At 43.2% G+C, this 25,937-nt stretch overlaps 1 protein-coding gene across 1 annotated transcript; it reads right to left on the minus strand.

Moving 5' to 3' along the window:
* Positions 1-827: 827 nt before the first annotated feature.
* CPAP (centrosome assembly and centriole elongation protein) lies at positions 828-25,891 on the minus strand. The gene is made up of 17 exons (XM_069969789.1): positions 25,794-25,891; positions 23,005-23,450; positions 18,798-18,921; positions 14,470-14,715; positions 13,305-13,395; positions 12,495-12,600; positions 9,482-11,012; positions 7,473-7,605; positions 6,923-7,088; positions 6,498-6,743; positions 5,881-5,971; positions 5,333-5,436; positions 4,502-4,600; positions 4,163-4,303; positions 3,991-4,075; positions 3,052-3,172; positions 828-1,205 (listed from the first exon to the last, which is right to left on the minus strand). Exons 2-17 carry the CDS (start codon positions 23,383-23,385, stop codon positions 1,013-1,015), a joined length of 3,858 nt encoding a protein of 1,285 aa, XP_069825890.1. The 5' UTR covers positions 23,386-23,450; positions 25,794-25,891; the 3' UTR covers positions 828-1,012.
* Positions 25,892-25,937: the final 46 nt, after the last annotated feature.

The raw sequence follows: 25,937 nt of genomic DNA on the forward strand, positions 1-25,937 counted from the left end.
TGAGTAATTAAGCCTGACCTGATTTATCTTTTGATTTAAAGCTTACCTGTAACTTAAAGTGACTGTACCACCAGGCCCAGGCTGAAGCACTGGAGGTGGGCCCACCCACCCTTTGTGGGAAGTTTCCTCCCACTAAGGGTGGGTCGGCCCGTCTCCAGTGCTTCAGCCTGGGCCTGGTGGTACAGTCAGTTTAAAGGGGTTGGTCACTTTAAATTGTTCAGTATTAAGTGTACTCACTGTATAAACTGACAGCAGCTCCCTGTGTACCCCATAGAACTAAAATCAAACTCCTTCTCTAGGCTGTGCTGCCCTGCTCTGTGGTTAGTCTGTCCATAAGATGGCTGACATGGAGGAGCATGTGACCATGCCCCGCCCCCAAGTGTCTACCACTGAGCCTGTATATGATTTAGGATGAGACTGGAGGCAGGAAATGGTCACATGCTCCTCCATCTTATGGACAGACTCACCACAGAGCAGGGCAGCACATTGTAAAGGGGAGTCTGATTTTAGCTCTATAAGGTACATAGGGACCTGCTGTCAGTAAGTAATGTGAATACACTTATACTATACTACACACACAACAGTACAAATAAAGCAAATTGCTTTAACTCTAAAAGCAGCAGGCTGATACAAAGTCCATGGCGCTTCACCCTGGTGCCTAGAAAAGCTGGATCCAGTCCTTCGAAGCTTCTCCAGGGCGGAGCAGCACGGACTTCAAATGCAGCTGGCTGATAAGCAGATTGACGAGCTAACAAAGCAATTTACTTTGTTTGAACTGTAAATTAGCTCATCTCTACACATCTTCACAATAAGCAGTCACACTCCATATCTTGTTTTTATTATATTAAATGTATTTTACATGTTCATTAAAAAAATAAAAATGCATATGTACAGCTCATATATACAGTAAGTACATCATGTGACGTTCTGCTTTTACAAAACATATATACAGGGTGAGCGCAAACATAAATAATGACATAAATAAGGTTAACAATTCTTCATAGCTGCCACTTCACACCTTAGTGTCCATGATAACATTGCCATCTTTGTCTTTAACCCTGACCCTTCCAGAAGCATATTTGGTTTCCTGTTGGCCATTGGTGTATACAGTTTTGACCGTACCATCTGGATATTCCCGCCTTTTATACTGAGCCGTGTGAAATTCACGCTGTCCATTGTCAAATTCTATTACTTTGGTCCCATCTCTAAAAACATATACAAAAATAGTGGTATGTGTCAGGAAATGGGAAACAATCAATACAAAGTCAGGCAGCATATGGATTTATTATTTAGCCACTGGATGGTGATGAATGTTTCCATATTCTATGTGTATGCCATAAATGTCCCCTAGTTGTTAGTCCCACACCTATCTTGAGATCAGGATTCCCTCTGACCTGCTTGCATCTGCAAAATCTGCTGTTCTGTGCAATCTGCAACATTACCATTGACTTTAAAACCGCTTGTACCTTCGGATAGCTCCTTTTAATCCAAGATCTGTCCTGGGGTCCGTTTGGCAGGTGATGCAGTTATTGTCCTAAAAACAACTTTTAAACTTGCAGCCCCGTGCCCAACGGGCATGGCCTAGATTTTGTATGTGTTAGGCTGGCACACCCTCTCTATTCCTCCTCATCATTATGAATGCTCCAGGCAGATTTTCTACTATTCATCACCTGTGTCAGCACTGCACATGGGCTGGATCGTTAAGGCACCTGTGCAATGTTCAGACAGGAGAAAAATTTCTAGGGGCATTCCTAATGATGAGGAGGGACAGAGGGGTGTTGCAAAGTTAGGGCACAGATATTCTAAGCAATGCCAGTTTGGCACGGGGCTGCAAGTTTAAAAGTTGTTTTTTAGGACAATAATTGCATCACCTGCCAAACGGACCCCAGGACAGATTAAAAGCAGCTATCCGAAGGTACAATCGGTTTGGGGGGGGGGGGGGAATCAGATTGTGGGTACAGAGTCGCTTTAATGAGAATTGTTTACAACTCCTAACAAAGTAAAGAGTTTTGAATTTATTTTTTGTTTCGCAAGCAGGAGGGAACCTTTGATGTCGACATAGGTGTGGGGACCAGGAACTTTAGGCTATATTCACACTACCGGTGGATCTGTAGTGCTCCGTGCTTCACAGAGCACTACATTCCCACAGCGATCCGGGACGCAAAATGCGGACCGCATTACAGCATGTCTTTTTTTTTTTTTTTTTTTTTTTTTTTTTTTTGTGGCATGGATTGCAGCCCCGTACGGCCGTCTAAACAGGGCCATTGAATACCATTGGTCCTATGTTCTGTCCACAATTGCGAGAACAATGGATGTGTGAATGTAGCCTTACCCATTTTTGATTATAAGAGTAATTAAATCTCCTTTAAATTGTAGAACCTTCACACTAATTGTGCAATTGCTTGAAGGGGTTGGACACTTTATGGTAAAATTGCTCAGTGTACAGTATTAGCAAGTGTACTCACTGCAGCTCCCTGTGTACCTCAGAGCTAAACTCACTCCCTTCTCCAGGCTATGCTGCCCTGCTCTGTGGCGAATCTGTCTATAAGATGGCCGACAAGGAGGAGCATGTGACCATGCCCCACCCTCTGTGTCCATCACTGCCTGTAGATGGCAGGGTATGAACTCATATTCCTCAATGTCATCCATCTTATGAACAGACTTACCGCAGGATAGCACAGCCTGGAGAAGGGGAGGCTGATTTTAGTTCTGTAAGGTACACGGAGTACATTTACAAAGTCAAAACTCTACTAGCCACTGAACAATTTTACTATAAAGTGACCAACCCCTTTAACCAATAACTGAAAATCTCAAATGCCCTCAACATCTATTCACAAAAATTAACCCTGTCCAACGCATGTCGCAAGACTGCCATTTGGAAAATTTACATCTCTGAGAAAATGTTAGTAAAAAGTCTTGCATGGCCCATGCACTATAAGGAAAACTTAGACACCGGCCTGGTCAGAGCAGCTTGTGCAAATAAAAGTTGTGACAGAAATATTTGTATGACGGTGTGCATTGTGCAACCATACATACAAAGATATAACTTACGGATGAGTGGTTATAATAGTTCCATCAGGGAAGATGCTCTCCTCTCTTCCATCACGGTAAAGATTTTTTATTGTTTGATCTGGAAATGTTATCTCTTTCTTTCCATCGGGAAAATGTTTTTCTAAATAGAGGGAAAATTTTACAAAATGAATCAGGATTTTAACATCATTTCAAGCTTCTACATTTTAGTATAATCTAACTTCTGGTGCAATGACTTCTTCCAATGAAGTTTTGTGCCCACAGGAATAAAACAACATTGGAAGGGGGAAGAAGAGAACCACAAGATTTGACAGCAGTAGGGGACACAAGTAAAGAATCTTCGCTATTTTGAATAAACTGGGAGGCAGAGAACATAATGAAGCAGTCAGGAAAATCTCTGTAAAGAAATGGAATGCAAAACCTGTGTAGGCGGCCACAAAAGGGACATACAATGTTCCTCCAAAAAAAACGAACCTTATGTTGTCAGTGGCAGGTATTGCAGATTTTTTTTTTTCTATTCAAGTGAATATGTGCAGTACCTGACAATGTTTATGTATAGAGGGAGAGAGATTTGGCTGAATTCCTGGCTAGAGTGTCCTGTACACTGGAACAGGAAGTCTGTTACAGAATGGGCACTGGACAGGACTTCGGGCTAAGAGTGCCTTTACATAGAGATTTATCTGAAGATTTTTGAATCAAAAGCCAGAAATGTATTTAAAAAGGGGAGAAATTATTTATGAACTATTCTCTCTTTATAGTCTGTTCCTAGCTTTGTAAAGGCACCCTAACAGTCTGTATCAAAATCATGAAAGACCCCCAAGTTTGTAACATTACCTTATTTCCCAATATATGTTCATTCATCAGACTGTCAAACACTAGATTAGCTGTTTTTTAATGTGCACCTTTCCCTCTAAATGTCTTCACCATTATAGGTAATTTCTTAGAAAAATGTTCACCAACCTATCTGTCCATTGGAAAACTGAAGTATTTCAAGTCCATCGGGGTACGTTGTGTGCGTAGTCTGGGCATCAGCGTAATAATAAATCTAAGCCAAGGATAAAAATGAAATTGAGAAGAGAAGCAAAAAGGATGCCAAATGTACCACACAGCCATAGAGCTATCAGACACCTACCACTCTCTGATCTGCCATCACTTGCTTCACATCCCCATTGAAGAAGGTCACCGTAGTAGACTTCCCATCAGGACTGACTTCTTTACGTGTCCCATTTGGAAATAAAATGACATGACAGCCATTTCTTAGAATCCGCTCCATCTGCAGAGAGAGGAAAAGTCATTTACTAATACTGTTTAGTGATTTTAACAAAAAAAAAAAAGGCGGCCATAAAGCATAAGCAATACAATGTCCTAATTATCATCACAGTATCTCCCTAAGAGCCCACCAGAAGTACAATAAGCCTTATAAACATACGCTTATAATACACTACTACAGTAAAAGAATTGGTCATGTCACCTTTCCATCTGGATATGTAATTTCTCCCTGGACATCATCATTATCTTTTACTGGGGAATTGTCATTTTTTGGCTCCGTAGGTTGCACCTTGTCAGGAACCTGCAAAGAAATAAGTAACCAGTCATTACTGACATCTGCAATACTTTCCGGAGCCCATGGCAATCAGCTAAGCACAGGTCTATGAAAACTAAGGCCGCATTCACACGTTCCGTGTTCTGCAGGGATAAGGAATGCATGCAACGGCCCAGAGCAACGCCCTAAATGCTCTTAAGCAAGTAATTTGCATAAGAGCATTTAGTGATTTTAGAAGCAATGCGGGGGAGGAGAGGGGTGAAACTAATGGCCATATATTACTGAGGGACACAGCTACTGCGGCATATCATAAGGTTCTCTGGGGAGAACCTGCTGATAGGGGCTTTACATACTTGCAGCAGAATGAAAGATCTGCTGCACGTACGTGAAGCCATAGAAAATGACAGAACAAAGGATTGCAGTGCGAAATTTGCTGCAGATTCTGTACATGTCAAAATGGCCTACGGTGGCCATGCACAATAAATCACGGGGTGGGAAATTGCAGCCCCCCTAGCTGTTGCAAAGCTACAATTCCCATCATGTCTGGACAGCTAAAGCTTTGCCAAGTCTAATGTGTAGGGCTACTTACAAAAGATAGGCCTCTTGTCTGGCTTCAAGGACTGTCCAGAGTAGAGAGAAGTCTGAAGTACACCGCAGTATACTCTGAACTTCTGGGGAAAATGGGTGCATGCAGCAACCAAAGGACCTATAAGATTTATACTTGTACAAGGCAGATGTGATTTCTGATAATTCCCTTACCTGCGGAGTAGTGCTGGTCACAGGCTCTGTTGCTTTGGTTTTCGATACTTCAGAATTACTGGAGTCGCTGAGAGACATCTGTCTGAAACTTCTGGAAGATAATCCTTAGAAAGAAAAAAAAACACCACAAAATTAAAAACACCACAAAATTAAAAACATATTAAAGTCAGCCAATCAGCACAATTGGGATGATTAGGTTTCCAGCAGTGCATGAAAGATGTGGTAAGAACCCCCCTACCATGTCCTGGGTTTCTCCTTTGGTACCTTCTTATACTGCCGTGCACAAGGCAGGGAGAGGGCCAGGAACTAGTCACGGCTCTCTGTCCTGTGGCAGTGATTGACAGGCAGGGAGGCCCATTAGAACCTGTTAAAAGACCAAAGGAGTAACCCAGGACATGGTAAGGAGATTCCTTAACACATCTATTATGGGCTGCTGGGAACCTAATCAGCACAATTGTGCCGATTGGTTCCCTTTAAACCCATGATGATTGAATATGGGATGAAACTTTATGATTTTTGATAATTTATCAGTCTCTATTTCAGCATACCTTTAATAGGAGATTGGCTTCTTTGAATCCTTGTGCTCTTTTCTGGTTCAGGCGCTGATGTTCTTCTCTGTTTTAACATGTGCATGGGACTCTAAAAATGAAGATAAGAGGGTTATGATGCCTGAAAAGCACCATGCACGCAGGGTCTTTATGGCCCCATAGAATAAACCACAGTGGTGCCAACAAAGATACATCACTGCACTCGGAAATCTGACCTAAAAACCCTCTAGGAAATCGAAGGCATACAGAGGTAAAGTATGGTCACATATACATTTACACATGCCATATTATGACTGCAAAACCAAGAGGTTCTATGTAGTCGTAATATTTATCAGTATTAGAGGTCCTAATATATAAGGAGATTATCAGCTGATCCGGCCTTCTGACATAGTAAAAAATTAAAAAAAAATTAAAATCAGCCATTGCCTACATTTATCTTCACGTAACAATGGCATGAGCGGCACATGGATGATTGCCAGAAAGCCAGCACAAATGATTGAGTGATCATTGGCCACACAAGTGATCAAGCCTTGTAAACTAGCCCAATCACCGAGATAGCTGATAGCTTATATAGGTCCTACAGGGCCCTTAGTTATTGCTGGGACTGGGTCACTTACTACAGATTCCGATCTCTTCAGCGGAATAGTTGGAGGTTCACTTGTCTTCTTTCTGCTTTCCACAGCCTCCGCTTTCTTCCATGTCTCTACCCGAACTTTCTCCATAAACTTGATTTCTTCCCGCAGTTCCCCATTTTCCTTCAACAAGGTTTCTATCTGGTTTCGGAGCCGTACGTGGGTAGTTGACCATTTTGTCTCCTTTTTCTTTAGCTCTTCTTGTAAGTCTTTGACCTGTTGCTTTAAAGTCTTGGGACATGAAAATACACATTTTACATCTGAATGTAGCCCAGAGAGTAAACTACATACTGTATTATGGTAGAGTGTATTGGTGTGAACATCTAAAAGAATGGACTGTGTAAAAGAGAACTAATCTGGAATATCTACCAATGATGGATTATATGAGGAGTGGACTGCATAGTCCTCACCTGGATTTCCTCCCGTTCCTTCTTGTCTGGTATGGCTCGTGCAGCACTAGCGTATTTCTCAAACACCTTGCGCTCTTTTTGGAGCTTCTTCATTTCTTCTTTTTTGTACTCCTCTATCCTGGCCAGTTCTTTAGCTTTCTGCTGCTCAAAGTCTGAAACTTCTTTTCTGTTAAGAAAACATAAATGTTCGTACAAATTAAGAGAAAAAATAGCATACGGTGCCTCTTGTGCCAGAGCAATATACATATGTAAAGGGGTTATCCAGCCTGTGAAAACTGATGGCCTATCTTCAAGATGGCCTGTAGATATTAGATCAGTGGAGGTCTAACTCCTTGCATCCCCCTCGATCGGCTGACTAAAGGGGCCACAGCGCAGTTCCTTGTACCACTACTACAAAAAGTATGTTGACTGCAAGCGCACCTTGAAGATGGTACAATGTTCTAATGTCATCTCCCCTATAAACAGTTGATGAGTAAGCATGCTGGGAGCTGGACCTCTCCGACTAAAGAAAGACTGCATAAATGAATTATAATTTAGTAACATATCAAACCTCAGAGTCTCTAGCGTTTTCTCCTTGTCTTCGCGTAGTCTTGCCAGGGAGGCATTTTCCATCTTAAATCTTTCAATTTCCGTTTCTAATTCAACTAATTTTTCCTTCAGAAGTTGAGATCGCAGAGCGTCTCCTGGAAAACAGTGAGAGTAGTCAGTGCTTTACGGCATAAAAGAAGCAGGTGGGCACTGCCATTTATGAGTCAAGAAAATTAAAGGTATATACAATGGGTAACCATGGTTGGGAGAAATGGCTGTCATGGGAGTATTCAGCTGACAGCTAATGTTGTATATTGGCACCTTTAAAGGGTTTTCCATGTTTAGAACACTGACGGCCTATCATCAGGATAGGTCATCGATGTCTGATCAGCAGGAGCTATGGCTTCGCATATACATGGTGAACGTGGCCAAAAGCAGATGGTTCCATTCACTGTGTAGTGGCAGTACTGGGTTACTGCAGCTCAAGCTCCCATTGAAGTGAATAGATATTAATAGATATTATTTATTTAATGGAGTAAAGCAAGACTATTGGTGTGTATTAACCCCTTTTTCGCACAAGGACGTAACTGTACGGCCTTGCGCGGGTGGGGGCGTTCAGAGCGGGGCCGCGCGGCGACCCCGCTCTGAACCGCCGCGGTCCCGGGTGCCGCATGCAGCACGGGACCGCGGCTATTAGCGGGCACGGCCCGATCGCCGTGCCCGCTAATTAAGTTGACAGCTGCATCTGAAGACTTCAGAGCAGCTTATCCCTAGTGTCTAGTGGGGAGATTGCTCCCCCGTGACGTTGTCACAGAGGAGCGATCTCTGTGACTGGTGCCGGCCGGGGTCTGCGCTGTAATGGCGCTGATCCCGGCTCGGCATTCGGTTGCTTCCGGCTGCAGCAACCGGAAGCAATCGAGTGGCGATCTCATCGATCTATGCTGTATATCTATGCAGCATAGATCTGAATGAGAGGGGGACTTCTAGTATAAGTGTAAAAGTTAAAAATAAAGTGTCATTAATAATAAAAAGCCCCCTCCCCTAATAAAAGTCAGAATCACCCCCCTTTTACCATTTTATAAATAAAAAAATAAACATGTTTGGTATCGCCGTGTGCGTAATCGCCCAAAATAACTTATCACATTCTTGATCTCGTACGGTAAATGGCGTAAGTGCAAAAAAGTGCGCAATCAAGGTACCGATAGAAAGTAAACATCATGGCGCAAAAAATGACACCTCACACAGCCCCATAGACCAAAGGATAAAAGCGTTATAAGCCTGGGAATAGAGCGATTTTAAGGAACCACGTTAACCATGGTTTGAATTTTTTACAGGCCATCAGATACAATAAGTTATACATGTTACATATTGTTGTAATCGTAAAGGACTTGAGGAACATACACAACATGTCAGTTTTTCCATAAGACACACGGCGTAAAAACGCAGACCCCCCCAAAGAAAAAGAATTGTGTGGTTTTTTTCAACTTCACCGCGCATATAATTTTTTTTCTGATTTCGCAGCATATTTTATGCAAAAATTCAGCCTGTCATTGCAAAGTACAATTAGTGATGCAAAAAATAAGGGCTCATGTGGGTCTGTAGGTGTAAAAATGCAAGTGCTATGGCCTTTTAAGCACAAGGAAGAAAAAAACGAAAACGCAAAAACGAAAATTAGCCCGGTCCTGAGGGGGTTAAAAAGCCAAGTGAAGTTTTAACAATTTTTTTTACAATAAATTGGACAATAAAGGAGTTTTTCGGGTTCAATACATTGATAGGCCATCAATGTTTGCCGGTGCCCATCAGTTGTTCACACTCAGACAATGCTAGCCTATCCTTTCGACAGGCCATCAATTTTATCAATCAGGAAAATAATTATAATTTTCTTCATTATCCATTATCATGTCTTATATTATCCATTGCTGAAGAAAATGTTAAAACGTTACTTGGCCTTTCCAATACTGAATGATAATCAGGTTTGTCTCCACTCATCCACTTTCTATAAAGTACTTAAATCAGTTCAGATTTCCTTACCTGGTCCTTCTTGACTTGCCACAGGTTTAGTTACACTCAATGCCTCTGGCTTCGCTTTGGGCTTCAGAGCGGGAAACAGTCTCATCATGAGCTCGGAGGCTGGGGCATGGTCTGGAGCACTAGGCGTAGCAGCTCTGAGCTGGTCTCCTTTTTTCGATGCCACCTTCCTTGTGACGGCCTTGTCCGAGGCATCTGTAGGACTGCTGCTCGTATACTCAGATGGAATAAACTGCTTAGTAGCAAAATGACTTTGATAAACCCCCTTCAAGCTCTGCACATTACCCAGGTCATCCCAAGTCCGTTCATCGTCAAACACCATTTGACTTGAGTCCGAGGATGAAGAGCTATCATCATCTTCATCATTTTTCAAAGACACTTTACTGTTTTCTGCCAATAGTGTTTTCTCTTTACTATCGTCTTCTCCATCTGATAAGTCTAGATCAAAATCCCTGCCCTTACTGTCCCTGTTATGTCTTTTAGCAGGACCCTTAGATCCTTCAGTGTTAGGGCCATCACCCTTGACGCTACCGTCACTATCATCTCCATTTTCACTTGAAACAGAGTTACTGTGTTCATCCCCTGAAGATGCATAATCCCCTTCACTTGACACAGGGTCAGAAATCTGAGATTTTTTGGCTTCTTCACTAGTCCTATGTAACTCCAAAGAGTTTTTCCCACTTTGTTCAGGAAGTCCAAGACTAGAAGCATTCCTTGACAATGGCCTCTGCATATCCATTCTCTGATAGAGTTTTCCTCCGTTTGTATTCCTCGCAGTGTTACTTATTTTTTCCTGGTTCTTGTCTGCCAATTTTACCGGAGTAGAAGACAACCGTCGGCTGTCAGTCTGAAAATTCTGATCAAGGAGTTTCTGGACAAAGGAAGAGTTGCTGGAAAAGGAGAGGTCCTCTGCCGCTTGCTCCAGAAGCAAAAACTCATCTAGTTCAAAATGTTCCTTTTGTTTCTCCTTCTCCCAATTCAACGTCCGTTTCTGGAAGGAAACTTCAAAAGACAACTCTGCCGGGTTGGCTACTTTTGCACCTCCATCACTGACCTTATTGCCTCCTTTACTGCTGGTTTCATCTGACTTTGTGTTGTCCATATTTTCTTTATCGGGTTCTAGCATACCTTTTCTCTCCAGTGTAACAGAGCTTCTCCCACTGACGGTGGTTTTATCATCGAGCTGCCCGGGTGCTGTGGCCGAGGAGACACTATGCTTCAAGTTGTGGTTTTTCAGGACGGCTTTCTTCTGGGTTGACTCGTTCCTCTCCCTTGCAGGTACTGCTGTCACTTTTGGTGCTCCTGCACTGTTCTCAGGCGTCTGATCTTTACTCAATGATGCAGTTTTCCTTTGAAAATGAACTTTTTCCACTTTCTGGGGAATAGTGACTTCTGGGACCTTCTGAGGAACTGCTGCGTTCTCCTGAGGTTTACTTCGTTTTGGTGGTGCAGTTTTAAATCTGGCAATTCCTTCCCCTCTACGCAGAAAGGGTCTTTTAACTGCAGGTTTACTCTTTGACTGTTCCTCAATGGCCTTCAGCATAAAAAAGGAGAATTATTAACATTTGTACATTTTAAAGGGTTTATCCAGCGCTACACAAACATGGCCACATCCCACTGCCGAATCACAGGACGCCCCCTCTGTGCCGCGTCCTGTGATCCACGTTTTTATAACATTCAATGACGCCCCGTTCCCATAGGAAATAGACACTCAGCATAGACTTTCAAAACAATGACAGTGGCACAGGGCTGGAGGCCCAGGATCTGGAAGCCGCGGGCGAATGGGACAGGTATGGCCAAGTATGAATTATTCCTGGGCAACCCCTTTAAGTTCACTGTTTGAGATAAGCAAATTGTTTAGCAAATTATGTAAAGGAGCATGGACTCTTATGGTGCGTTTACACGTAACGATTATCGTGCGAATTTGCGCGATAACGGTCGAATTCGAACGAAAATCGTACGTGTAAACGCAGCGAACGATCGAACGACGCACGATAAATCGTACATTTTGATCTTTCAACAGGTTATCAAATCGTCGTTCATCGTACGCAAAAAATTTGCAAATCGTTCCGTGTGAACAGTCGTTCGCCGATTTAACCAATGTGTGAGATAGGCTTAAACGATCGCAAAACGATCGCAGTGCGAATTTCCATACGATATATCGTACCGTTTAAACGCTGATCGTTATGAAAAAAAAAAATCGTAAATCCGACATCGCTAATCGTACGATCGGGCCAATATATCGTTTCGTGTAAACGCAGCATTAGAAGGAAATAGAAGGAGTCCCTGCTCCCGTACAATTAGCAGCAAGGCACGAACTGTACGATCAATTAACCTTTGCTGGCAGCCAATGTGTGTAGCCATCTAAAAGGTAGGCAGCAATGTTGTATACTGTCTAAACTACACACAGTACACAGTTCTCTGGGCAATTGAACACAAAGTATATGCCTCACTCCTCAGTGTACAGGAACAAGGACTACTGTCTTTTTGACTTGAGTTCCTGCTCCTGTACATATTAGCATATGAGAATATACAGCCATGTAAATATATAGGTGTAAGTGGCACTCTGCCATACTGAGGCCATAATGACATACTTCTGGCCACTGTTGGGTATGTAAAGGTCGATGGATATGCTATGCTTGTGCACCAGGACTGGCACTTTCCCATACATATATAAACTTTAGTACGGTAGCCGACTTTGTAAACACTAGACTTTGTATTCAAAATGCAGATCATTTTGAGTCCCCATTACTACTATGGTCAGTTATTCTAGGCCCCATTGTACAGAGTGTAATAGCAATAGTAGGTATACAGCATAATACCCAAAACATACATAACAGTGGATTGGGTAACAGTAAGTCCAAATAAGAATGATGGGTGTTGTGTCACACCTCAATTTACCCTTTATAATCTCCTGTAATTCTATCCCAGTGATCAAATGAGCCTGTAAGAAGTCAGAGTAGTCAAAAGAAGAAGCTGGTTTATTACCAAGTGGTACAGGTTCAATAGAAGTTACCTGTTGCAGACTGGTTTGTTTAAGTCTTTGCTCTTCAATCCTCATCTGTTCCTCCAAGAACTCTTCAAACGATTTCTTTCTTTCCTTGATGCTGGACACAATAGGCCTATAGAACAGATAGAGATGATTCCATCTTTTAATTTATCTAGTTCTTTGTTAACAATCAGGCTGCTGACAGGTCTGCTTTAATATGTAAATGAGGCTCTAGTGCCCAGGGGGCGTTCCCCCACACAGCAAAAGTCCAGGGCTACGCCTACCCTCCTTGGTGAAAAAGAGGAGATGGGCTGGCCTATTCTGCACCTTTGTGCCACAGGATCAGGACTAAATTTTATATCCACTGGTAGACGACAATCTAATTCCAGTAAGCATACATCTTGAAGACTATGAGAAAATTTAATCACTTTTCCTTACAAGAAGGACAACACTTATTTGCGGAAACTGTAATGTTCTTTCCATTATCAGTTTTGCTTCCGCTTTGATCCTCGATTTATAATTAGTGTTGGAACACGATCCGGCTCCTTTATTATAATTAACCCTCAGTCTGGAGGGCGGCATTTTCATAGTGTCGTATTACAGCTGTGCTTCAGGACACAGTCACATTAATCATAGCTCTGTGTCATCCTCCGGAGTACAATTTGTTGTTGGAAAAATCCCATCTGACTGAGTTTTGACCCCACCTTGTGCCCCGCACCATATGTGCAGATAATCAGACAGGTGGGACCCTAACAACCATGAAAGGAAGAAAGAATGGCAGATACATCGTGTTCATTATATCAGCTTTACACCCTTCCCAGGAAATAAAGCACTCACCTGTCCTCCACATTGTTCTTACTAGACGGCTCCCGCAGCACCTTGGAGCAATCCTGTCCATGTGAAGAATCTTCTGTTTCATATTCATCACCTATAGTAATAAACTATATTACATATATATACACAAATACATACAACCTCCACAAACATTAGCTGGCTGTCAAGCTGGGACAATGCCCCAAGCATAGTGGTGGACTTAAAGGGGTTTTCCAGTATTAGGCTATGTTCACACTACGTAAAACTACAGCCGTAATTCTCGCCGCAGAACTACGGCCGTGGTTTTGAGGGGTGGAACATAGCCTTATTTTCAATGGGATCCCGGCTGGAGCGTACACACATCGTATGCGCTCCGGCCGGGATCCCATGCGGCGCAGGAAAAAACTGACATGTCAGTTCACACAGTGAAGTGAGCGGCTCTGGCCGCTTGCTTCACTGTGGGCTATGGGAAGCTCTGATGCGTGCGCGCTAATGCGCCCGCATCAGAGCTCCGCGGCCGGAAGGATCACCCGGCCGGTACTTAAGTTCACGTTGTGTGAACATAGCCTTAGAAAAAAGTTACTTTTTTTTTTGTAAAATTTTTTTCATAGAAACAGCATCACCCCCGTCCTCAGGTTACATACAATATTACAATTCAGCTCCATTCACTTTAATGCAACTGCAAAAACTACATCCAAACGGAGGACAAGAGTGGTGCCGTATCTGGAAGAAAGTAGCGATGTTTTCTAAGGGTACTATTACACTCAGCGATTTTTAACGACTAATGATAAACGATCGCAACCGTGATTGTTTATCGTTAACCTAAAATCGTTCACCGTATTACACAGAACGATAGTCGTTAGATACGATAGTTATTGCGATCATTATTATGATCGTTTATTCCTTCTGATCTCAGGAAAACAATGGGCAATTTACTATTACACTGAATGATTAGTGAAAAACGTGGAACTTGAACGAACGTGGAATTACAGCGAACGATTAACGATAATTTTAGGTTTAGATCTAAATCAACGATCAACGACATACTGTACTAACGATCTGTCGATCGTTGCCTGCAATTACACAGAGCGATTATCGTTTAAATTCGAACGATATAACGATTTTTCGCACGATAATCGTCCCGTGTAATAGGGCCTTAAGTCTGGATAACCCTTTTAATATTACATACCGGAATAATCTTCGGTGTCCTCCTCATTCAACAACTCTTCTAGGCTTTTGGACTTTTCTGGAATAAGCTCTCGTACAGATACAGACGGCGGCCGAGATGGGGTTCTGTCCTTGGTGAGCATATCCTGCCTCATGTATGGGGAGTCTCTGGGGATGTTACCACTGACCGGAGACATGAGGCGTGACAAGTGCTTTTGGGACACAGAGCTGCTATGGTGTCCAGACATGAGGTTCTGCTGCTCGAGTTCTGTAAAGGAGGATGGTTTATAGTAACAACTGGAGATACTTCATCATAATAAGCCACTGGCTACAAATTACAGTGTTCAGGGATGTAATAAACGTTATGACAACCCTCGCTTTTTGGCCCTCTAACTCCACTTAGCACATACCCCAGCAACAAATCCCATCTCCATCAAGTTCTTAGAAAGTAATTGGCCTGTGTCAGCATGGACCTGGAAGTGGAGGGCCGAGATGCAAGGACTGGAGAGGAGTAAATGTCCCCAAATCCAACTTGGTGAATAAGACAGTCATTGCCTTATTGGCCCTACCAATGGCCATGCAATGTATATAGAGAAGCAGGGACTCCTATCAAATACAAGAGTCCCTGCTCCTGTACAGAACACTGGGTGCAGTGCAGAGCCAGTATAGAGAATGGCAGCTGCACTAGATACAGCATCACTGATTACCTCTGGGCTGTCCAGTGTACAGGAGACTAAATTAAATAAATCACACAAAAAGCCTTAATTTATTTTATTTTTTTTGCAAACTAGGACAAATTTGAAGCTTTTCCACTCAAAAAAAGGATGGCATGCCAGTCTTGACAAAGTCCTTCCTAAATATCAATATGTTGAACTCATAGTGGCCCTTAAAGATGGTATCTAGGATTAGGAAAAACAGCAAATTTCTTGCAAAAACAGCACTACCCCTCTCCTCAGGTTGTGTGTGGAATTACAATTTAGCTTCATTTACTTCAATGGAACTGAGCTGCAAAACCCAAACGGAGGTCAGGAGAGGTGCTGTTTTTCTAATACTGGATAACCCCTTTAACAGGATGCTGGCAAATCAAGATGCTAATTTTAAGGGTTTCTATAAAGGGTATGTTCACACTAAGTAAAACAGCTGAATTCCGCGGCAGACATCCAGCCTGCCTCAGTGTCCCATAGCCCGTCTATGGGACAGCGTGCACTCCTCGCAGCCGCCGCTCTCCTCTCAAAGAAGTGACATGTGACAAACGCGCTCTCATATAGACAGGCTATGGAACACTGAGACAGACGGGATTCTGCGGTGGAAAGTTCCGCAGCGGAATTCCGCCTGTTTTACTCAGTGTGAACATACCCTAAGGGTGCGTTCACACCTACAGGATCTGCAGCAGATTTGATGCTGTGTTCAGTTATTTAAATGAAATCTGCTGCAGAAAATCAGCTGCAGATCCTGTAGGTGTGAACGCACCATAAGGATGTAAAATGTTATGACTGGAGACAAACAAATCATTTTCATTTATTCTCAAATTAATTAAAATATTTTTTTCCCTCCATTTTTTTCTGGTATAAGCATTAATTCCCCCCCCCCCCCCCATCTTGTGGCCAGTGACACTTGTGATGCTGCACTTTACAGTGTACGTATTGTCCACAATGGTTTTTGCTATATACACACACTCTTTACCATAGTAACACATGTATACAGTTGTAGTCACTCTGGTCTATCCAGCTAATCTATACATAAGCCTATAGATCCTGCTAGAGCCTGTCAACCACCTACTGACTGCAGCCCTCAGGCATACTGTTCATTTGTAGTGACTTTAAAGCACAATGTACGTCATCAAATGGTACAATGGGAATAACAATGGCTACAAAGACTGATGGGAATTTAATAAACTCTCCATTGTGTGTAGGTAGTAATTTCTGGACTTAAAGAAAGAATAAACTGTATGCTAATCCTCCATTATCCACGTGACGACTGCCCATAGACTATAAATGTCCTGGTGGTTCGGCATGGTCAATAGACATGTGAGAATGTGCCTGGTCAGGAGGGCTTACAGTGCAGCTTCATTATATGGCCAATGTTTACATTAATTACATGAAAGTTAGAAAGATTCTGTAAACTTTGTAGCTTAAAGTGCACGTCTAGTTATCGACTTAAAGGGGTTGTCCAGAGAGCAAAAAAAGATGTGATCTGACCTCGCTCCCCAGCACTGTCCTACCGCAATGTATTCCTCCAAGATGAGGGGGAGGGGATAACATATCGCTAACATGGTTTTGCCTACATGGAGCGATTGCTTTATGGCACCTGCCCCTTTAAAAAAAAAAAAGCCAAGCGCACTTCTGTCCTTCATTTTAGCCATAGCAGAGTTCACTACACCCCCAAAGCCAGAAACCCTTTTAAAGAGTACCCATCTTTTGGACTTAGCGGTGTGTCAGATGTTTGTCCAAATGACAGATACCCTTAAAGGGGTAGTGCGGCACTAAACAATTATTCACTAAATAACACACATTACAAAGTTATACAACTTTGTAATGTATGTTATGTTAGTGATCGGCGCCCTTCCCCGTGTTTCCCCCGCACCCACGCCAACCCCGGAAGTGTAGTGCTGTATACTCACCTGATTCGTGTTGACCCCGGCCACCATCTTGGGGACAATGATGTCATCTTCGGGAGGCCAGCCGAACCACTCTGACCGTCCCACATGCCGGCCCCCCGATTGTGCTCAGACAATCGCGGCTGAGCAGCTGATGATGCCACAGAGGGGGGGGCGGCATGAAGGAGGGCTGGTGCGGTTTGGCCGGCCTCCCGAAGATGACATCATTGTCCCCAAAATGGTGGCCGGGGTCAACGCGAATCGGGTGAGTTTAGAGCACTACACTTCCGGGTCTAGCGTGGGTGGGGGGAAACACGGGGAAGGGGGCCATTCACTAACATAACATACATTACAAAGTTGTATAACTTAGTAATGTGTGTTATTTAGTGAATAATTGTTTAGCGCCGCACTACCCCTTTAAGGGTCTTGACTTGGACAGATAAACTGCCTGTAAAGAGGGCAGATCTATCATATAGGAAGTGAAATGGTGATTATTTCCTTTCATTTATCGAGAGGGATATGAACAAATCATCATTCTTCAGCCTCCCAAACACATAAGAGGAAAGTTGGCCAAACCCATGGATTTCATTGTCTAATGTGTATCGGCACCTCCCAACTGTGTTGGAGAAGTGAAGGATCGGGTATGCTGGATTTCAACTGCCTGATCCTTTTGTTCTCAGAGAGATAAGCATAGAAACATAGAAGATTGTCGGCAGAAGAAGACCACTGGGTCCATCTAGTCTGGCCTTTTAGTATTTCCTTTCTTATTATCTTAGGATAGATGTATGTTTATCCCAGGCGTGTTGAAATTCTGTTATTGTAGATTTACCAATCACCTCTGCTGGAAGTTTGTTCCAGGTATCTACTACTCTTTCAGTCAAATAATAATTTCTCACCTTGCTTCTGATCTTTCCCCCAACTAACCTCACTGTGTCCTCTTGTTCTTGAGCTCAGTTTTTTACTAAAAACACTTCCCTCCTGAACCTTATTTAGTCCATTAACATACTTAAAGGTTTCAATCATGTCCCCCCTTTCTCTTCTTTCCTCCAGACTATACAGATTCAAATCCTTAAGTCTTTCCCGATATGGTTTATGCTTCACACCCTCCACCATTTTTGTAGCCCGTCTTTAGACCCATTCTATTTTATCAATGTCCTTTTTGAGATGAGGTCTCCAGTACTGGACAAAGTATTCCAGATGTGGTCTCACCAGAGCGCTATACAGCGGGATCACAATCTCCCTCTTCCTACTGGTTATACCTCTAGCTATACAGCCCAGCATAGGATTTGCTTTCCCCACTGCCTGGTTGCACTGGTGACTCATTTTAAGGCTGTCAGAAATCACTGTCCCTAAATCCTTCTCTTCTGAAGTCTTTTCCAACACAGTACTGCCGATGTGATACTTGGATAGAGGATTCCTCCTCCCCAAGTGCAATATTTTACATTTGGAAACGTTGAACTTCAAACGCCAGAAGAGTTTACCAGCAAATTATCCCTCCTCTCTACAACACGTCATTATAGGGAGCTCAGGAGAGATAGGTCTCAGTAAATATGTGACCAGCTGACAATCCAGTGTTTGGTCAAGTGTCATCTGATCGCTGGTGGCCATGTTAGGTAATGATCAGGAATGAATATTCGTTTACCTGATCATTGCCCAAAACCAGGAGTGGGTCCAAAACACAGAAAAGGTACAACGTAGTCTTAATAGGCTTATGAACTTTTCTATTTCATATGGACAATCCCTTTAAAACAAACCTGAGTATCCTGGCTGTCGTGTCACCAGGTTCAGCAGCTGTTTCTGCTCCTCCATGAGCTTCTGTAGCTGCTCCATCTGCTGCTGCTTCAGCTGCTCTTGTTTCTGCTGCTGTATCTCTTTTAGCTACAAAGCAAACATAGAATTTAATATGAAAGTCAGGTTTAGCAGGGTATTGCATAATTATGGACGCGCAAAAGATGGACGGCCAAATTACACAAGTTCAAATACTCTTGTCTGTAAGCTGCTGGCCTCTTCAGATCGCTCGCCATGTATTAAGTATGAAAAATAAATAAATGTTCGGTTGATTCAAATAGAAAAATATTACTTATAAAAAGTGTGACACTCCTAAAATTAAGAGAAGATGTGGGTAGGATGGCTTCATAGTCCGGGCCTAGCTCCCCCTGCTCTTAAAGAAGAAGTCCGGAGAAAATTTTTATTAAAGTATTATATTGCCCCCCATAAGTTATACAACTCACCAATATACAGTTATTACGGAAAATGCTTATAAAGAGCTTTTTTCCCTGCATTTGCTACTGCAACAAGGCTTCACTTCCTGGATAACATGGTGATGTCACTTCCTGGATAACATGGTGATGTCACGACCCGACTCCCAGAGCTGTGCAGGCTGTGGCTGCTGGAGAGGATGATGGCAGAGGGATGCTCAGTGTCCCTCCAGTGCCCTGTGTCCCTCAGTGTCCCCCTGCCATCATCCTCTCCAGCAGCCACAGCCCGCACAGCTCTGGGAGTCGGGTCGTGACATCACCATGTTATCCAGGAAGTGACATCACCATGTTATCCAGGAAGTGACATCACCATGTTATCCAGGAAGTGAAGCCTTGATGCAGTAGTAAGTGCAGGGAAAAAAAGCACTTTATGTGCATTTTCCGTAATAACTGTATATTGGTAATTTGTATAACTTTTGGGGGGCAATACAATACTTACATAAAAATTATTGCTGGACTTCTCCTTTAAGAGAGGGAGAACCACCCCTATGCCTAGGACATGAGCTCTACTTTGTAGGAACTAGTTATTACAGGAAACTGCAGAATAGATGGTTTTATTAGATTTCAGACAATGGGGATAGAAACATAAAAAAGATTGTCGGCAGAAAAAGCCCTCTGGTCTATCTAGTCCGCCCTTTTAGTATTTCCCTTCTTATTCACTTAGGATAGATATATGTTTATCCAAGGCAGGTTACATTCAGTTATTGTAGATTTACCAACCACATCTGCTGGACGTTTGTTTCAAGCATCTACTACTCTTTCAGTAAAGTAATATTTTCTCACGTTGCTTCAGATCTTTCCCCCAACTAACCTCTCACTGTGTCCTCTTGTTCTTGAGTTGTTGTTTTTAAAAATAAAAAATAAAAAAAACACTTCCCTCCTAAACCTTATTCAGTCCTTTTACATTTTTAAAGGTCACCTAAAAATTCCCAGTCTTAGGCCAGAGACTGAGATTTTATGTATATCAGTTCAGCCCTGCATCTGTGAGAGGGGAGGGAGGCAAAATAGTTGGGGACATGTATATTTAAGTAATGTCTTTAGTGACAAGTTGTGTCTCATTTCCATCTTTGTACTAGCAAAATTTATGTTTGTGTTTATGTTTGATGGACACTTTTGTCACTGTTTTTGTTGAAGTTTTTTTAACTTAATAAAAAGAGGTGAGAAAAGAAGCAAAATCAATAAAAACTATTTAACAAAAAACTTTTTTGTTCAAAAAGTCACTGTTAAAGGGAACCTGTCACCGGGGACGCGGGCACAGAGCCCGCCCAACCCCCCGATGCAGCCCCCGGATACCTTTCCGGCGAGTTCCGCTCCTGGGATGAAGATATCAGCGCCCAAAGCCGTGCGCACGCGCTGCAGAGATGAGTCCGATGCCCATGGAGAATGACGGCTCCATTCATTCGCTATAGGAATCAAACTCATCTCAGGTAATTTGCATACAGCGCGCACACGGCTTCGGGCGCTGATATCTTCATCCCAGGACCGGCTCCAGGAGCAGGACTCGGCGGAAAAAGTCAGTATCCGGGGGCTGAGGTGGGGGGTCGGGCGGGCTCTGTGCCCGCGTGACAGGTTCCCTTTAAGGGGCCATATAGCAATGCAAATCACACTACAAATATTCAATACGTCCCCTTTGATTTTTAACAACGCTTTCCACTCACAATAAACATAACTGGAAAACCATTATCATTTTCCAAAGTTTTTGTTGTATTTTCATAAACCAGTTAGCTTCTTATTCTGCTAATTCTCAATGCAAACTGAAATAACGTCAGAAGGATGCTCAGGATAAGATGACAAGTCTGTTTCTCCATCCCCTAAAAAAAAAAAACTGCACTGCTGTTTGTGGTGAAACCCCTTGGAATTCGTGATCAGGTACGTAATTTATCTCCAAGGATTTTTTTTCCTATTACCCACTAAGAATACAGTGCAGTTTTTTTTCTCCTCAAGCCATGAAGCAATGTGTAAACTTGGCCTAAGATACCTCTGATGCCACTTCTCCCAAGAAGATACAAGGGATATATAGTCCACAAGAGAGCAGCACTGCTAGGTGTCGTGGGTGCCGCCAAATAGGAGATTCTGACTTGTTCTCCAGTCAAATAGTATACAGAGATCTTGCAGCACTCCGATAATCCGTGAATCAAACGGTGTTTATTATACAAGCGACGTTTCAACGTCTCAGTTAACGTCTTTTTTAAAGCTCGCTTGAAGAAGACGTCAATTAAGACGTTGAAATGTCCTTTGTATGCTTAAAGATGATGTACCATCAGCTACATCCTCTTTAGGGTGTGTTCACATGTAAAGGATCCGCAGCAGATCTGCAGCAGATTTGATGCTGTGTTCAGTTATTTAGATGAAATCTGCTGCGGATCTGCAGCAGAAAATCCGCTGCGGATCCGGTACATGTGAACGTACCCTTAACCTGACCCACGGATAGAATGGTGCCATCACGAGGAAGTCGGTGCCACGGTCCGATTTTCGAAACACGGCCCACCCCCAGTGGGAGGGAATTCCCTCCCCTCTATGATGTGGCTCCATTGATTCTTATGAAGCCGCGTCATAGAGAAGAGGGAATTCCCTCCCACTGGGGGCAGGTTGGCCCACCTCCTGTGCTTCAGCTCCGGCCCAGGACCCGTGCATAGAACGGCGCCGTACACGGGAACCGGGCCGCGGTTTGAAAAACGAACTGGGGCACCGGCTTCCCTGTGTCAGCGCCAATCTATCCGTGGGTCAGATTAAAGAGGATGTACCCAATTGTACATCCTCTAACTATTGAACAATATACGCCATCTGATTCAAGGATTATCGGAGTGCTACAAGATCTCTGTATACTATATATTATGTTGCAAAACTACAATTCCCATCATGTCATGAATAAAATAGGCTGTAGTACCAGGTACAGCCACTACTAAAAGCGTGGAGCTATGCTTGACGAGCATCACAGCCACTTCAATCAGATGATCGTTGGGAGGCCAAGGATATGGACCCTCACTGGTACTGATGGTCTAATGCTGGATCATCAAGTTTCATAAACTAGCATGTTAAGTTTGGTGCTCCTCCAAAATTCACAGGCTATTGACCTTGGCAACTGTTGCATCAACATAAGATGTTTAGTGCCAGGTTAAGAAACACTCAGACACTTATAGCTTCACATTAAGCAACTGTCTAAAGAATAAAACAATCAATCAATAGTTTCTACAATGCGTAACCTCCAGTACACACCACATGACTGCACAATGAGTAAGAGCTATGACTAGCTAAATTAAAGGGATTGTCTATAATTAGATAAAAAGATCAGCACCTCACTTGTCCACGGGCTGTGTATGATATTGCGGCTTGGCCCCCTATCTACTACAGTGGGGAAAAAGTAGTTTTATTCCACCAAGTGAGGATGGGAGAGGGGCGGCAACTAGTCATCTAGTCGGGGAGCCACCCGTGTCTAGTCACAGCTCTCTGCCTGTCAGTGCGGAGATGAGTGACAATAAGAGAGCGGTGAGTAGTCACTGGTGGCTCCCCACCCAGATGACTAGTTTCCGTCCCTCTCCTGTCCTTGCGTGGTGGAATAAAACTACTCCCCCCAATGTAAAGCAGCTGCGGCTGGCAGCCTCCGGAGCTGCAAAGTAGCTCTATGGAACTATATCAGCACAATCCTGCTAATTGGTTCCCTTTAAAGAATAGTGAACCAATAATAAATCCGCATCTGTTTTACCTGTTCAAGTTTTTTTAACAGAGGATCATTCAGTTCTTCTCGTAACACCTCCTCCTGTCTGAATAGTGGTCTGCTGTGTGGTCGGCTCCTGCTACCCTCCCAGTCAGGGTCTTTGTGTCCCGCATGGTCCAGCTTTTGGTGTGGTGATTTATGGGATTCAAAAGAGTCCTCGCTTAGCAGGCTACTGCTGCCGGAGAAGGGCGTGGGGACCCGCATCCCGGACAGGGCACTGGGCGGCCTCAGCACCTGCACATCTCCACCCGACTCCAGGTTGGGGAAGGAAGAGTTCACAATGACGCCGGCACGTGCAATGTTAGACATGTACTGCGCCATAAAGTCAGGTTCACCGCTAAAATCTGGAGAAGAAATCATCTCTGGCATATTCTTTTGGGTATCAGAGCTCTACAGGAAGCACAGGGTTAATTCCATATTGATGTCGTCGAGCACTGAAAAAAAGGAGACGTATTACATTAGTATGCAAACCGCAAACTTGCCAAAAAACAAAAAAGTGTCAATGGAAATAAAAAAAAAAAATAATAATAATAAAATATATGTTTTTATTTTGGGTGGAAATATCCCAATACACGTCAACAATAATGTCTACATATGAACTGACAGATGTTCAGGGCCCCCATCCTGAAGATCACAGGGGATCCCAGGGGTCAAATCTGACACTGTCGATAGCGGATAGGTTATTTTAACTCATAAATCCCCTTTAAATAGATTTACACAGAATGGAGAAAAATGGCCAAGTGGGAAACACCATAAAATATTAAGATACTGCCCTGATGAATCCCCTTCCGCCCATGTGTCCCCACTCTGGTGGTCCCTGCTGAGCTCCAACAATGGTGTTCCCATTGACTCCCATAACTTCTGGTCCCAGTAGTGTATGGCCAGGCCCAGTGCTCACATGGCTATATGGGCACATCATCACAAAGTAAGGATTGGTTGTCTGTTATTTTATTTCAAACCACTCCCTACCAGATGTCTGACAGAAAAGATGGTGAATGGAATTAAAGGGGTACTCCATCAAAATTTTTATTCTTTCAAATTAACTGGTGTCAGAAAGTGCCAGAGATTTGTAATTTACTTCTATTAAAAATTCTCAAGTCTTCCAGTACTTATCAGCTGCTGTATATCATAGACATAGATATGTAGGACATACAGCAGCTGATAAGTACTGGAAGATTCGAGATTTTTTTAACAGAAGTAAATTACAAATTTCTGGCACTTTCTGGCAACAGTTATTTTTCGCTGAAGTTGCCCTTTAACTTGTAATTTATACATTTAAAACTTATTCTGAGCGTAGGAGTCATATGGGTGGTCCTAATCAGTGATTGACAATTATCTCGGTATGCACAGGTCTAGCGCAAGGCTGTGTCAGTCAGTCAGTAGGACTAATGGTGCGTTTACACAGAGCCTTTAAGATTTTTGAAGGCAAAGCCAGGAACAGACTATAAACAGAACAGGTTATAAAGGAAAGACTGAGATTTCGCCTCTTTTCATATCCATTCCTGGCTTTGGCTTCAAAAATCTGTCAGATACACGTCTCTGTGTAAACGCACAATTACAAGTTATAGGAGGAGTTATAGTAAATCTGTTCCCATAGTACTACCTATCATGTGCTCAGCTCTTCCTGCTCTATAACATGATGCCTGCAGATCTGGTAGTGTTCTCAATGCGGTAGGATCCCTTTAAGCAATCCAATAAGTGGTCAAATTAACCTTATAACCATGATTAACGTAACTTTTCGCTTGCAGTACATAGGAATATTTAAAGGGACAGGACGCACAATGGGACTCAGGCGGTGTTGGAGAGAAATGTTGTAATTCAGGTTTTAGGAACAGAACGTGTCCTTATCCTTAAGACAGAGGGGCAGGAGACATTTATACCGTACTGCTACCTGCCGCTATAACTGTACAAGGCAGGGGTAGGGAACCTTGTCTCTCCAGCTGTTGCAAAACTACAACTCCCATCATGCCTGGACAGCCAAAGCTTTGGCTGTCCAGGCATGATGGGAGTTGTAGTTTTGCAACAGCTGGAAAACCAAGGTTCCCTACCCCTAGTGTAAGGGATTTCTACCATCCTAGGACAGTGATATCCAACCTGTTGCAAAACTACAACTCCCAGCATGCCCTGACAGATAAAGGAGGAGAATTGTAGTTTCGCAACAGCTAAAGAAGCCACAGGTTTGGAATCACTGCCCTAGTATAGCGTATAAGTCATCACACGGGGGGTCCATTGTGAGGTGGGGGGAGACCCTTGTGAGGTGGGGGGGAGGGGCCCTTGTGAGGTGTGTGTGGGGGGGGCCCCTTGTGTGGTGGTGGGGGGACCCCACCAATCCTGCAAAGAGTAGCTGCTACAACCATGACCACAATGGGCTCTATCTACCCCAATATACCCACGCTTCCCGTAATACTCCAAATTCAAGACCCCCAACTATCAATAAAGGTGGTCATCTAAAATGGACAACCCCTTTAAATAGTGTGCATTATATTGAACCTTCAAGTGTCAAAAATTGTAGCAAATTGTCTGCAAATATCCACATGTGCAATGTATGCCAGGCCAATCAAGAGACATTTTTATGCATAAGTCGCAGAAATGAGACAATTTGTCAGATAAAACCCCCTCTGTTTCAGATGACAGGCAGCAATGTCAACAGACATAGCAACAACCTAACAACTTTGCAGCCAAGAAGCAACAAGCCAGAAGTTTAGGAACAGAGTTAGGAAGTGGCATGCAGAGTTATAAGAGGAGAAGAGTGTCCCGGTGCTGCCCGCTGCCATTACCTGCACATCCAGAGCTGCAATCACCCAGGTGCCAAACGACTCAAACAAATATTAAATACCCGGCTGTGCTCCGCTCCTGCCAAGCCCTCTGCAAACAAAGCTGAGCCAGCCACTGCAGCGCGGAGCACGATGGGAAATGTAGTT

The sequence above is a fragment of the Dendropsophus ebraccatus genome, chromosome 5, assembly GCF_027789765.1.
Source record: "Dendropsophus ebraccatus isolate aDenEbr1 chromosome 5, aDenEbr1.pat, whole genome shotgun sequence".
In the NCBI taxonomy this organism is placed as follows: domain Eukaryota; kingdom Metazoa; phylum Chordata; class Amphibia; order Anura; family Hylidae; genus Dendropsophus; species Dendropsophus ebraccatus.

Bases quoted from the DNA above. Each gene is read 5' to 3' on its own strand.
- CPAP (XM_069969789.1), bottom strand. From the start codon at position 23,385: ATGCCAGAGATGATTTCTTCTCCAGATTTTAGCGGTGAACCTGACTTT. The intron at 7,089-7,472 runs GTTTGATATGTT...TTTTCTTAACAG, and splicing joins AAAACGCTAGAGACTCTGAG to AAAAGAAGTTTCAGACTTTG. The intron at 4,304-4,501 runs GTGACATGACCA...CTCTCTCTGCAG, and splicing joins TTACATATCCAGATGGAAAG to ATGGAGCGGATTCTAAGAAA.